We start from the raw sequence: 14,976 nt of genomic DNA on the forward strand, positions 1-14,976 counted from the left end.
GGATTTAAATATTCAACAGGCCCTTGGTATCCACTGGGGTTTGATCCCAGGACCCCCTGTTGATACCAAAAAACGTGGATTCTCACAACCCATTTTATATAATGGCATAATAAAATTGTGTCCCTTATATAAAATGCCAAAATAAAGGCTATCTATTTGGATTTGCTCCCTAAATATTTTAAGTCTTAAATGGCGGAATCCATGGATGAAGAATCCATGGATATGGAGGATCGATTGTAACTGAAAGAGTGGGGCCCAAGATGAATGAAGATGGAACTATATTCATATGAAAGAAATAAGAGAAGCAGAGTTTATTATGAAGCAAACTGTACCCCAAGGATTTGTGCAGGGTGGTGGTGGTGGTGGTTAGAGCTTCATCCTTAGTGGCTCTGATCCATGAAAACTGATATGTTGGTTGCAATTCTTGGGAGGAGGGAGCAAGCTTGTTTTCTGGAGACTAGGACACAGAACAATGGCTTCAAACTACAAGAAAGGAGACTCCACCTGAACATTATGGAAGAACTTCCTAACTGTGAGAGCTGTTTAGCAGTGGAACTCTCTGCCCCAAAGTGTAGTGGAAGCTCCTTCTTTGGAGGCTTTTAAGCAGAAGCTGGATGGCCATCTGTCGAGAGTTTTTTGAATGCAATTTTCCTGCTTGTTAGCAGGGGGTTGGACTGGATGGCCCACAAGGTCTTTTCCAACTCTATGATTCTATACAGTTTCCTGGGTATAAAATACCAGTTTCTGAATAGAAACATGCAGTGTTAGCCACAGACTATAAATGACATCTCCATTATACCAATAATTGAAGGTGAGAATTATGTGGCATATTGTTACTGAATGCCCAGCATAATCAGCTATACTGAACTGCGGATAGGAGTTGCAGTTCAATAACATCTGGAGGCCCTCACAATTGCCGTCTGGAAGTAATCTGATCTTAGAAACCGAATTCATAAAAACCTTGGACCTAACAAACTTTCAGAGTTTATTTATAGAGGAATCCTAAGTATTTCTATTGAAAGATGGGGCTTATTTGGACTTAAGCCTCGTTCCAGAGTAAATGGATAAAGGAATGCAGTTTAAAATAATCAAGCCAGCAGTACTATTATAGTTCCTCTTGTTTTAAAACTTCTGTCAATCTAATCCACGGAGAACAGCCAGTACCAATATGAACGGAGGTATTTGATTTAAACTGTCAGCCCACAAATTGTTCATTATTTTAAGAACGCTCATGGAAACCAGTTACATACAAGGCCCAGAACGTGTGGTTATGAACGGCATGAAAATATTTTATACTGTCCCTGAGAGTGGGTTGTGTTTTTTATATAAACATCACCTACATGATACTATTTGAGTCTTTTAAAACTCCTGTGTCTATTTTTATTAGGAAGGCTCTGATAAAGTCTCTGGTCCTATGTTGACCATTTTCGGGTGACTCAAAGGGCCCTTCCACATAGCCATATAACCCAGAATATCAAGTCAGAAAATCCCACAATATCTGCTTTGAACTGATATATATCCCAGTTCAAAGCAGATAATGTGGGATTTTATTCAGCCGTATGGAAGGGGCCTAGAGCAGAGCTGTCAAACTCATTTTCATTGAGGGCCACATCAGCTTTATGGTTACCTTCAAAGGGCCATTGACTCTATGGATGGAGATCTGTGGTTACAGAGGAGGGGGCCAACTACAGTAGAGTCTCACTTATCCAACATAAACGGGCCGGCAGAATATTGGATAAGCGAATATGTTGGATAATATGGAGGGATTAAGGAAAAGCCTATTAAACATCAAATTAGGTTATGATTTTACAAGTTAACCACCAAAATATCATTTTATACAACACATTTGACAGGAAAAGTAGTTCAATATGCAGTAATGTTATGTTGTAATTACTGTATTTAGGAATTTAGCACCAAAATATCACGATATATTGAAAACATTGACTACAAAAATGCCTTGGATAATCCAGAACCTTGGATAAGCGAGTCTTGGAGAAGTGAGACTCTACTGTAATACTGTTTTGGGCTTGTCCCAGTGTAAGCCGCCCCGAGTCCTTCGAGAGAGGGAGCAGGGTATAAATAAAGTTTGTTTATTATTATTGACACAACAACATTGTATGACACAGCAAACAAGATAGATATGCTGGATTTTGTATCACAAAATCACAAGTCGAACACTTCCCAAGTGTCTAGGACTGTGCAATGTATTTTCAGATGATGCGCGCAGATCCCAGTAGGGTGGCCTTTTGCAGTTGGCAGATCGTAATTTTGTCAATGTCTATTGTTTCCAAATGCTGGCATGGCACCCAATGTGCCCATCACCACCGGGACCACCTGTACTGGTTTCTGCCAGAGTCTTTGAAGTTCAATCTTGAGGTCCTGATAGCGGCTGAGTTTTTCCTGTTGTTTTTCATCAATGCGACTGTCACCTGGGATGGAAACATCAATGATCCAAACCTTTTTCTTTTCCACAACTGTGATGTCTGGTGTGTTGTGTTCCAGAACTTTGTCAGTCTGGATTCGGAAGTCCCACAGTATCTTTGCGTGCTCATTTTCAGTACTTTTGCAGGTTTGTGATCCCACCAGTTCTTTACTGCAGGGAGGTGGTACTTGAGGCATAAGTTCCAATGAATCATTTGGGCCACATAGTTGTGCCTCTGTTTGTAGTCTGTCTGTGCGATTTTCTTACAGCAGCTGAGGATATAATCAATGGTTTCATCGGTTTCCTTGCACAGTCTGCATTTTGGGTCATCAGCTGATTTTTCAATCTTGACCTTAATTGCATTTGTTCTCATGGCTTCCTCCTGGGCTGCAAGGATCAGGCCTTCTGTCTCCTTCTTCAGGGTCCCATTTGTGAGCCAGAGCCAGGTCTTCTCCTTATCATCTTTTCCTTCAATTTTATCAAGGAACTTTCCATGCAATGTTTTGTTGTGCCAGCTGTCAGCTCTAGTTTGTAGTGTGGTTTTCTTGTACTGGTTTTTATTATTACAGTAGAGTCTCACTTATCCAAGCTAAACGGGCCTGCAGAACGTTGGATAAGCGAATATGTTGGATAATAAGGAGAGATTAAGAAGAAGCCTATTGAACACCAAATTAGGTTATGATTTTACAAATGAAGCACCAAAACATCATGTTATACAACAAATTTGACAGAAAAAGTTGTTCAATATGCAGTAATGCTACATAGTAATTACTGTGTTTACGAATTTAGCACCAAAATATCACGATGTATTGAAAACATTGACTACAAAAATGCTTTGGATAATCCAGAACGTTGGATAAGCGAATGTTGGATAAGTGAGACTCTACTGTATTATTATTTTTATTATTATTATTATTATTATTATTATTATTATTATTATTATTACACTATAGATTATACAGACTCATGGCACTATCTAACACGATTTCTGCTCCTGGGTTCTATCATCAAACATTGGATGGAAAGTTTATTAAACTACAAAAATTTTGGGTTGCTGTGAGTTGCACTGTTTTGCCATGTTCCAGAAGCATTGTCTCCTAATGTTTCGCCCACATCTATGGTAGACATCCTCAGAGGTTGTGAGTGTCAGAGTAATTTGCAGCGCAGCAGCAGTTGGATGGAGTCAGTGGAATGGAGAACCAAGAGACATCAGAGACGATGGTAAAACTATATACAGTAGAGTCTCACTTATCCAAGCCTCGCCTATCCAAGCTTCTGGATTATCCAAGCCATTTTTGTAGTCAATGTTTTCAATATATCGTGATATTTTGGTGCTAAATTCGTAAATATAGTAATTACAACATAACATTACTGCGTATTGAATTGCTTTTTCTGTCAAATTTGTTGTATAACATGATGTTTTGGTGCTTAATTTGTAAAATCATAACCTAATTTGATGTTTAATAGGCTTTTCCTTAATCCCTCCTTATTATCCAAGATATTCGCTTATCCAAGCTTCTGCCGGCCCGTTAACTTGGATAAGTGAGACTCTACTGTACAAGTTTTACTGAAAGCAGTAATCAAGACAAACAGACTGGAAGACAATGGACACAGGACTTGACTTCTCAGCAGACAGCAGAACAGAACTGAACTGATGCAATCAGTAATGCATACACACTTGTGTCTGGACACTCCCCAGCTCCAGCCACACATCAAGGTCATCACAGCTTCTTGGCAATTAACTCTTTCCAGACTATAGTACACTCTGGATGATGCAATCAGTATTCAATACTGGCAAGACACAAATTTCATTTAAACACAATCTATACACAAATCCCACATTAACAGTGAGGTCTGTTGGAAACAAGGCAAGTGGGGTTTACATATCCAGGGCCAGGGCCAGAAAAAAATCCGGGGTGGTAATTATTTTTAGCGAACCATGAAGAGTAGCTCCGTAATGCAAAATAATTTAGAAATCAGGCTCCATCAATAAACTTCAGTGGACATTCAAGGCAGATAAACTTCAGTGGACACTCATGGAGATTTGATTATTTATTTATTTATTTACAGCATTTATATTCCGCCCTTCTCACCCCGAAGGGGACTCAGGGCGCATCACATTACACATATAGGCAAACATACAATGCCTTTTAACATAGAACAAAGGCAAACAAACATAGGCTCCGAGCGGGGCTCGAACTCATGACCTCGTGGTCAGAGTGATTCATTGCAGTTAATTGCAGCTGGCTTGCTCTCCCGCCTGCGCCACAGCCCGGGCCCAGTTTAGGGTTAACCAGTTAAAATTCATGAGTAAACCAGATTTTGAAAAGCCTGAAAATTTTCGGGGGGAGGGTGAACCCCTAAAGCGGCTGAAGGGGAAAAGAAAAGGGCCTGAGGCTGTGGGGAATGGTGGGAGTTGAAGTCCAAAACACTTGGTTGGCCCAAGTTTGGCCATGCCTATTCTATATACAGTAGAGTCTTACTTATCCAACACTCACTTATTCAACATTCTGGATTATCCAACACATTTTTGGAGTCAATGTTTTCAATATATCGTGATATTTTGGTGCTAAATTCATAAATACAGTAATTACTACATAGCATTACTGCGTATTGAACTACTTTTTCTGCCAAATTTGTTGTCTAACATGATGTTTTGGTGCTTCATTTGTAAAATCATAACCTAATTTGATGTTTAATAGGCTTTTCCTTAATGCCTCCTTATTATCCAACATATTCACTTATCCAACATTCTGCCGGCCCGTTTATGTTGGATAAGTGAGACTCTACTGTAGTAGACACTGCTGGGATGAGAACCCGAGTATTTCCTGCAGGGGGCGCGCCAGAGCGCCTGGCTTTGCGCCGGGAGGAAATGATGCGCCTGCTGCTGCTGCTTCTAGTTGCCGCCTGGTTAATTACAGCCCCAGACGCTCATTGGCGGAGCCGGGAGCGGCCATGTCTTCCTCCCTCTTTCTCTCCAATGCAGCTGAGGAGCCCCTCCTCCTCCTCCTCTGAGGGAGAAGCCAGCCCAGCCTCTGACCCCCTCCTTCCCTCGCCTTCCTCCTCGCAGGAACTTTGCGCTCCGGCCAACTTCGCCTTGCAGCGTCTCCCTCCGTCTCCTTTCTTCCCAGCCGACGCCAAACCCATGGAGACTGTGAGGCATTTTCTCCTCCTCCTCCTGCTTTAGCTGCGCCCGGGGATCCCGCCCCTGCTCTGCCTTTGTCCTCGCTGCTGCTATGAGGAGGTAAGCTGGAGCGCCCTCCTCCCAAAATCTGGAGCCCAGAGCCTCCTTCCTTCCTTCCTTCCTTCCTTCCTTCCTTTCCTTTCCTTTCCTTTCCTTTCCTTTCCTTTCCTTTCCTTTCCCAGCCTTTTCCTTCTCTGGACTCCTTCCTTTCTGTTCCTACCAGCCTTTCCTTCTCTCTTCTTGTCTCTCTTTTCCCGGAATGGACTTTTCTTCTTTCAAGCCCTCCCTGGCTTTCTTTCATTCTTCCCTCTTCTCTCCAGCCTTTTCTTCTCCCCTTTCCAGATTTCCCTCCCCTCCTTGCTTCTGCCTCATCACACTAAAGCATGAATCCACTTTAAATCCGGTTTCTGCCTCCTGCAGGATTCTGGGATTTGTAGTTTGGTGAGGCACAGGACATGTCTGGCTGAGGTGTTTAGAGCCCCCTCCCTAAAGTGGATTTAAAGCGGATTCAAGCTCTAGAGCCCTTCCACACAGTCTTATATCCCAGAATATCAAGGCAGAAAATCCCACATTATCTGTGGACTCAGATAACCCAGTTCAGAGCAGATATGGGGTTTTCTGCCTTGATATTCTGGTCTATAGGGCTGTGTGGAAGGGCCCTGGGTTATCTGAGGCCCCATCCACACAGCCCTATATCCCAGAATACCAAGGCAGAAAATCCCACATTATCTGTGGACTCAGATAACCCAGTTCAGAGCAGATATGGGGTTTTCTGCCTTGATATTCTGGTCTATAGGGCTGTGTGGAAGGGCCCTGGGTTATCTGAGGCCCCATCCACACAGCCCTATATCCCAGAATACCAAGGCAGAAAATCCCACATTATCTGTGGACTCAGATAACCCAGTTCAGAGCAGATATGGGGTTTTCTGCCTTGATATTCTGGGCTATAGGGCTGTGTGGAAGGGCCCTGGGTTATCTGAGGCCCCATCCACACAGCCCTCTATCCCAGAATACCAAGGCAGAAAATCCCACATTATCAGAGTGAAGACTCAGATAACCCAGTTCAGAGCAGATATGGGGTTTTCTGCCTTGATATTCTGGGCTATAGGGCTGTGTGGAAGGGCCCTGGGTTATCTGAGGCCCCTTCCACACAGCCCTATAGCCCAGAATACCAAGACAGAAAATCCCACATTATCTGAGTGTGGACTCAGGTAACCCAGTTCAGAGCAGATATGGGGTTTTCTGCCTTGATATTCTGGGCTATAGGGCTGTGTGAAAGGGCCCTGGGTTATCTGAGGCCCCTTCCACACAGCCCTATAGCCCAGAATATCAAGGCAGAAAATCCCACCTTACCTGCTTTGAACCGAGTTATCTGAGTCCACACTGCCGTATATTCCAGTTAAAAGCAGATACAGTAGAGTCTTGCTAATCCAACGTAAACGGGCCGGCAGAATGTTGGATAAGCAAATATGTTGGATAATAAGGAGAGATTAAGGAAAAGCCTATTAAACATCAAATTAGGTTATGATTTTACAAATTAAGCACCAAAACATTATGTTATACAACAAATTTGACAGAAAGAGTAGTTCAATACATGGTAATGTTATGTTGTAATTACTGTATTTACTAATTTAGCACCAAAATATCACGATGTATTGAAAACATTGACTACAAAAATGTGTTGGATAATCCAGAACGTTGGATAAGTGAGACTCTACTGTAATGTGGGATTTTATTCAGCTGGGTGGAAGGGGCCCTAGTGTGATGAGGTCCCAATAATAAGGGAAGAAGAAGGGGATAAGTGAGAGACTACTGTAATGTGGGATTTTATTCAGCTGGGTTGAAGGGGCCCTAGTGTGATGAGATCCTACTAGTAAGGGAAGAAGAGGAAGCTGTGCAAATCCCTCTTCATTCGTTCTTTTGTTTGGGTGTATATATTATATATCTGAGCATACGTATTTTTAAAATTTATATACTGTAATTTTATACTGTATTTAATTGTTTTTAATTGATTTTATGTATTGTTGATTGATTTTGTATAGGCAGTGTTGTAAACCACCCTGAGTCCCTTCGGGTGAGAAGGTCGGGATATAAATAGTGGAAATAAATAAATAAATAAATTTAAAACATGTATATTCCGCCCTTCTCACCCTGAAGGAGGTCCCCGGTGGCGCAGTGGGTTAAACCTTTGTGCCAGCAGGACTGATGACTTGAAGGTTGGCTTGCTGACCTGAAGATTGCCAGTTCAAATCCAACCTGGGGGGGAGTACGGATGAGCTCCCTCTATCAGACATGAGACGAGCCTCCTACAAGGATGCTAAAAACATTGAAAACATCTGGGCATCCCCTGCGCAATGTCCTTGCAAATGGCCAATTTTCTCACACCAGAAGCGACTTGCACAAAAAAACAAACAAACATGAAGGCGACTCAGGGTGGAGCACAACATATATACAGCAAACATTCAATGACGGAGCATAAAATAAACCATGAGTATACATAAACACTAAAATCAGTTATCTTCACATTAAAACCATTATTTAAAACCCTCACGAGTCAGCCACACCGTATCCCGTCAGCAAGGTGACATTTTCCATTGTTGCCATTATTGTACTGCCTCAAAGGCTTGGTGCCACAGCCAGGTTTGTACCATCTTTCTGAAGGACAGGAGGGAGGGGACTGATCTAATCTTGCCTGGGAGGGGATTCCATAGCTGAGGGGCAATCACTCAGAAGGCCCTGTCTCTCATCCTGGCCAATCACGCCTGTGACAGTGGCGGGACCAAGAACAGGGCCTCCCCAAAAGTTATCCACAGTGGTTCATACATACACGCACACAACTTTTATTTATATATATGTGTGTGTGTGTGTGTGTGTGTAGTGTATATGTATATATGTATTTGTGTGTGTCTTGTTGAAGGCTTTCATGGGTTGCTGTGAGTTTTCCGGGCTGTGTGGCCGTGTTCTAGAAGCATTCTCCCCTGAGGTTTTGCCTGCACCTACAGAGGTTGTGAGGTCTGTTGGAAACTAAACAAGTGAGGTTTATATATCTGTGGAATAATGTCTAGGATGGGGGAAAGAACTCTTCTCTGTTGAAGGCAAGTGTGAATGTTTTAATTAATCATCTTGATTAGCATTGAAAAGCCTTTCAGCTTCAAAGCCTTGTTTCCTGCCTGGGGGAATCCGTTGTTGTGTGGTGTTAACTGGCCCTGATTGTTCCATGCCTGGAATTCCTCTGTTTTCAAAGTGTTGTTCTTTATTTACTGTCCAGATTTTAGAGGTTTTTAAAATACTGGTAGTCAGATTTTGTTCATTTTCATTGTTTCCTCCTCTTTGTTATAAATATATTTAAAAAACAACACAATGCATGCCTTTTCTGCAGTGATTGCTGTTTTGCCCCCAGCTCTGTTAATTGAGGCATTTTTTGGTTTTTTTGTAGGCGTGTCTCTTTGAGAATCCTTAAAAAATAAAAATGTCTCCTTGGGTGCATCTACACTGTAGAATGAATGCAGGTTGATACTGCTTTAACTGCAATGGCTCAATGCTATGGAATCCTGGGAATTGTATTTTGGTACTTTTTAGCAGAGAAGGCTGAAAGCCTTGCAAAACTGCACCTTCTATGTGTTGTCGAAGGCTTTCATGGTTGGAGTGAGTTTTCCAGGCTGTATGGCCATGTTCCAGAAGCATTCTCTCCTGGCGTTTCACCTACATCTATGACAGGCATCCTCAAAAGTTGTGAGGTCTCAACCTCTGTACATGCCTGCCATAGATGTGGGTGAAACGGCAGGAGAGAATGCTTCTGGAACATGGCCATAAAGCCCGGAAAACTCACAGTAACCTGCACCTTCTGTGTTTTCCATAGCACTGAGTTTGTATGTAGTTTGTTGTGGCGCCAGCACTTCTGGGGAGAGAATACTTGATCCTACATCTTCCACGATTTCATGGCATAAAGTGGTGTCAAAACTTCGACTACCACAATTCCTAACAGGTGGTAAACTGGCTGGGATTTCTAGGAGTTGAAGTCCAAAGCACCTGGAAGGCTGAAGTTTGCCCACACCTGGTGTAGATGCTCTCCTTGTTTCTACCTGGGAGATCGGTTTCAACTTCGGAAACTTGGCAGATTGAGGTGGAGCAAAGGCATCCTTTAATGATCCCTTGGAGGAGGGAGGGAAGAGAGGAAGGAAGTAAGGAAAGGAGGCAGGGAGAGGGAGGGAAGCAAATCTGTAAACTTTCCTCCTGACTTCCCTGCTGCTGCTGCTCCTCCTCCTCCTTTGGCTGGAGTCTTCAATCACATCAAAGGCTGGAATGTGGGATTCATCTTGGGATGCCCACAGGGCAACTGTGGTTACAGATGTTCCTCTTTTCTCTGCCAAGTGCGAAGCCCTTCCCCTCTTCTTCACTCTGGTGACTTCTGTGGAGGAGAGGCAGAAGAGGGAAGAGCTGGGAAAGGCAGAAATAGATGAGCCATTTGATTTGAATGGAGAAAGCCCCTGGTAACTTGGTCTGGTCTCTGACCTAAAGCAGATGATGTCTATAATGTACTGCAGAGTGGGAAAAGGCTTGGTGTTTTTCTATCAGGCAGCTTTGGAAAGTCATTTCAAGAATTACATTACATACTTGAACCTGAGAAACCGTCTAAAATGCTAATTGGTAGCTGTTAATCTGGTTTTCTGTGATTTTCCGGGCTGTATGGCCATGTTCTAGAAACATTGTCTCGTGACATTTCAACCACATCTGGTTTTCAAAGGAATGTAGAAATCGTTTTGATTTTTGTTTTATGTTCCTTTATAGGTTTTGTGATTTCTGGTTAAAGAAATACCCACATTTACTCAAGTCTAATGCCCCATTGAACCTTATGCATACCTCAATTTTCAAAACTTTGAATCCAAAAAAAGTAATAATAAAAATACATCTTTATTTATACCCCACCACCATCTCCCCGAAGGGACTGGGGGCAGCTCACAGAATAATAATAATAATAATAATAATAATAATAATAACAACAACTTTATTTTTATACCCCGCCCCATCTCCCTGAAGGGACTCGGGGCGGCTTACATGGGGCCTTGCCCGATAAAACAATCAAATATCAAAACACAGCAATAAAACAGTTATCCAATAAAAACATCAATTACAGTAAAAACAATCGTTAAAATCAACATAAAACATACAATATTAACACTGGAGACTAATTCATAGAACCCAGGCAACGTGCAACATGTGCCGAAATGGACCGAAATGGGGAAGGTAATTTCACAGTTAAAATGGACAAAGTGCAATATAGCATTGGCAACACCTCAAGAATAGGGCTATTATAAAATGGGCAGATCGATCAGTCCAACACCAGATTAAGTATCAAAGGCCTTTTGAAAGAGCCAGAAGCACTTCAAGTGCCACATATAAACAACAGTACATAAGTATATAGGTAAAGGTTTCCCCTGACGTTAAGTCTAGTCGTGTCTGACTCTGGGGCTTGGTGCTCATCTTTATTTCTAAGCCAAAGAGCCGACATTGTCCGTAGACACCTCCAAGTTCATGTGGCTAGAATGACTGCATGGAGCACTGTTACTTTCTCTGTTGATCTACTCACATTTGCATGTTTTCGAATTGTTAGGTTGGCAGAAGCTGGGGCTGACAAGATTCGAATTGCCGACCTTTTGGTCAGCAAGTTCAGCAGCTCAGTGGTTTAACCTGCTGCGCCACCACAGGCTTCAAACAAGTTTATACACAATGGCATAAATATAAAAACAACAATGCACATAAAATCCCGTTAATGAAATTTTAAGAATTATAAAATTCTCTAAAATTGCTCCCGAATGTAATGCGCAGCGGCAAGAAGGTCACTCTTTGTAATTTGATCAAAAAAGGTGTGCATTACAGTTGCTACTTGCTTATGAACAAAAGTGTTAGAACACCACCAAAGCTTCCAACAATGGAAAGGAACACCTTGGGGTGCATCTATGCTATAGAAGGATCCACTTTCAATGCTATGGAATCATGGAGGATGTCGTTTTACAAGGCCTTAAGCCTTCTCTGACAGAGAATGCGGATGCCTCACCAAACTACAAATCCCAGGATTATATAGCATTGAGCCATGGCAATTAAATGAGAGATGACGTCCCTCAAATGGGAGTTCCTAAAGAAGCTTCCACTTTTGCTTTGGTTCAGTAGTAAGATTTCCGTATTATGCAAATCTAATGCACATTCTAATTTTGGTGAGGTAGTTCAGCTTAAAAAAGGTGAGCATTAGATTCGAGTAAATAGGGTACTTTGGCTACATCAAAAGTTTGGGCACTTACTTGGTTGCCTTTCCAGCATTTTCATGGGGAATATGTTGAGATGAAATGTTTTGTTCTGTGAAGGCACTCTGTTTTGGTCTTTGCAGGAGTTGTAGTTATTAGCAGTCTAATAGTGGAGCAGATCCAGATGTTCTGTGACTCTTAGGCTGTGTGTACACTGTAAATTCATGTAGTTTGATATCACTTTAACTACCATGGCTTAATGCTGTGGAGTCTTGGGAGTTGCAGTTCTACATGGTCTTTTTTACCTTCTCTGCCAAAGAGGGCTGGTCCCTTACCAAACCACAACTTCCATGATTCCTTAGCATTGAGCCGTGGCAGTTGAAGTTGTGTGAAACTGTGTTACCTCTGCAATGTAGATGCACCCTTGGACTTCATGTTCTTCAGTTTTAAGAAATTCATTTTGGATTTCATGTGTTCATTCAGAGGGCATTGTTTTCTTTTCTCTGTCAACAAATGTACGTTACCTATTTGATTACTCTATGCACTTGTCCTGTGTACAGCCACATGTTGAATATTGTTGATTGGAATAGTTATTTTCCCCAGTTTATTTATTTATTTCATGTCAAAAGCAGAATACATTTCTAATAATGGAAATAAAAAAAAGAAGAAATCACAAGCAACTAAATAGTTTTGGACCAAAAGCGGGCAACAGCAACCGCATTGTCTGTAGCTTTAAACAACTCCTCCTCCGTGCATGAGGCAGGACATTGTGGGCAAGCATACATATGCGGAGTTGTTTGTTCAGCTCCACAGTCACACAAGGTGGAGGATTCCTCCAGGTAGTGCCACCTTGCCAAGTTGTCTTTTGATCTGCCCACTCCGCTTCTGAGTCTGTTCAGGGACTTCCAAGTTGCCCATTCTTGGTTTGCCCCTGGAGGAAGACCCTCTTGGGGGGCCATCCAGTTAGAATTGCCAGGTTTAGCTGCCCAGAGGGACACCCTTGCTGTTGCTGGAGGAACATCAAGAGGAGTGGTGGTTCTCATGAAGCCCTTCCTTGATTTGAGTCTGGTGGGAGGAGGGTGATAGCCATGCAGTGGGTGGCTTTCACAATGTTCGACCTTTTTTTCTCTCACCGTTAGCAGCAACTTCCCGTCGCACGTCAGGAGAGGCAATGCCAGCTAAGTTGTAGAGTTTATCAACAGGTGTAGGTTTAAGGCATCCTGTGATGATTCTGCATGTTTCATTCAGTGCTATGTCCACCTGCTTTGCATGGGCAGACTTGTGCCAAACAGGACAGGCATACTCTGCAGTTGAGAAAGACAAGGCCAGGGCTGATGTTCTTATTACTTGTGGGTCTGCTCCCCATGCGCTGCCAGTCAGTTTCCGCAGGATGTTATTGGATGAATAAGCATTGGATGAATTTTCCCCAGTAATTTACCTGTTGACGTTGCAGCCTAAACCTAATGTATATTTGGCAATGATATTAACCCAAAGGCATCAGATTTCAGGAGCTATAGTCCACTCTGTCAGTTGTGTTTCATGTTGACTTAAACAGACGATTTTCTACAAAAGTGCCACAGTACAGAATTGCTTACCACATACTTATATAGCATTTCTGCCATCGTGTTCCAATATTTAAAAGGTTATATCTACTCTTTGATCTTTGTAAGGTAATCTACATCTTATTGCAGGTCTGTGCATTTTTAAAAACTGGCGATAATCTGTAAGCATAATGAAGGCAGACATGACATAGTTTGTTTTTCTGCATTATAAGTAGTCAGTCTTGAGTAATACAGGTTAGCCCTGTTTCCCGTGACAACTCCCTCATTAGCGTAAATGAAAACTGATGCCATAAATGGGACAGGCTTGTCTGTTCAGTACTGTTGACAGTTTCCCTTGCTCTCGCACCAGTGACAGTGGTCCAAAGTCTGTTTCCTGGACTCTCTTCATCTATAGTAAATTCAGCAGTGTAGCAATATGATTTGTTAAGAAAGCATGCATATCCATTTGTGGAATGTTGTTGGTAGACGGATCTCATCCTGAAATAGATAAGATTGTTTTGTACAACTCTAGATCACCTAGGAAAGATGTGTTCTGCTTGCCCCACCTTTCAAAAGGTGTGAAAATCTGGAAGATTTAGTCTGTCTGGAACATGTGAATCTGTCTGGGAAATGGGTGGCCCTTTAATTGTCATCAACCCTAGCTGACAGGTGAGGAAAGATAATTACTATTGGGTGACCGTAAAACACACATGTGTTTCCATGGCTAAGAGGTGATTTGAACCCTGGTCTTCCAGAACTCAACACTTGAACCACTACACCAGTGGTCTCAACCTATGGGTCCCCAGATGTTTTGGCCTTCAACTCCCAGAAATCCTAACAGCTGGTAAACTGGCTGGGATTTCTGGAAGTTGTAGGCCAAAACACCTGGAGACCCACAGGTTGAGACCACTGCACAACTGTGTTGACTCTACTGTGCTATTAATGGTTCCCAAATATTATCACTTATAAAGGATCTGCTTCTACTGTGAATAAACAGTATCGGGGTTGCTTGCTAGATAAAAGGAATCTGAGACTCTTTTTCGTTGGCAGAAACACAACAGCCATGTATCAGCAGACATAATGCAGGACTTTTAACACTATGCCAACAATACTATTTGTCACACGGCATGTGTAATGGCCATCACTTTCTTTAGAAAACCTGTGTTTTTTCTACAGCTGAAGATATTTCATTCATAGGCTAGACCTGGACGTTCCAGCTGAAATTAGTGTGAGTGCAATGTATGCACTTTCTGGCATATTCTAGGTGGCTTTTGGTGGATTGTACTTGCATTGTAGAGATATTTCATTTCCTCAGTACTGGACATGCTGTATCTTAAAGCCTGGGAAGTGCAATGTATCTGGTGTCTAAAGTGATGGTGAATGCACCATCAAAGTTACAAAGTGTGTGATAAAGCAAATTGTGGACTAGGGAGTGGAGAACTGGTCCATTAATATGATTTCTATTTTTGTGGAGTTGTGACAGATTTTGTGCCTTGGTATGCATATACAATATAAATTATGACTTTAAGCCATCTGGAGATGTTTTGAGTTATAGGTTGGTTGGTAGGTAATGTTGGCTAGAAATTGTGG

General features: G+C 42.2%; 1 protein-coding gene across 1 annotated transcript in view; it reads left to right on the top strand.

Moving 5' to 3' along the window:
• Positions 1-5,349: 5,349 nt before the first annotated feature.
• Positions 5,350-14,976, top strand: part of acvr1 (activin A receptor type 1) — a 103,502-nt gene continuing 93,875 nt past the window's right edge. The window contains exon 1 of the mRNA XM_008116565.3: positions 5,350-5,666. Coding sequence (XP_008114772.2) covers positions 5,659-5,666 — 8 coding nt within the window. The 5' untranslated portion in view covers positions 5,350-5,658. The remainder of the gene's footprint in view (positions 5,667-14,976) is intronic.

This window comes from Anolis carolinensis, chromosome 1 (genome assembly GCF_035594765.1).
Source record: "Anolis carolinensis isolate JA03-04 chromosome 1, rAnoCar3.1.pri, whole genome shotgun sequence".
NCBI lineage: Eukaryota > Metazoa > Chordata > Lepidosauria > Squamata > Dactyloidae > Anolis > Anolis carolinensis.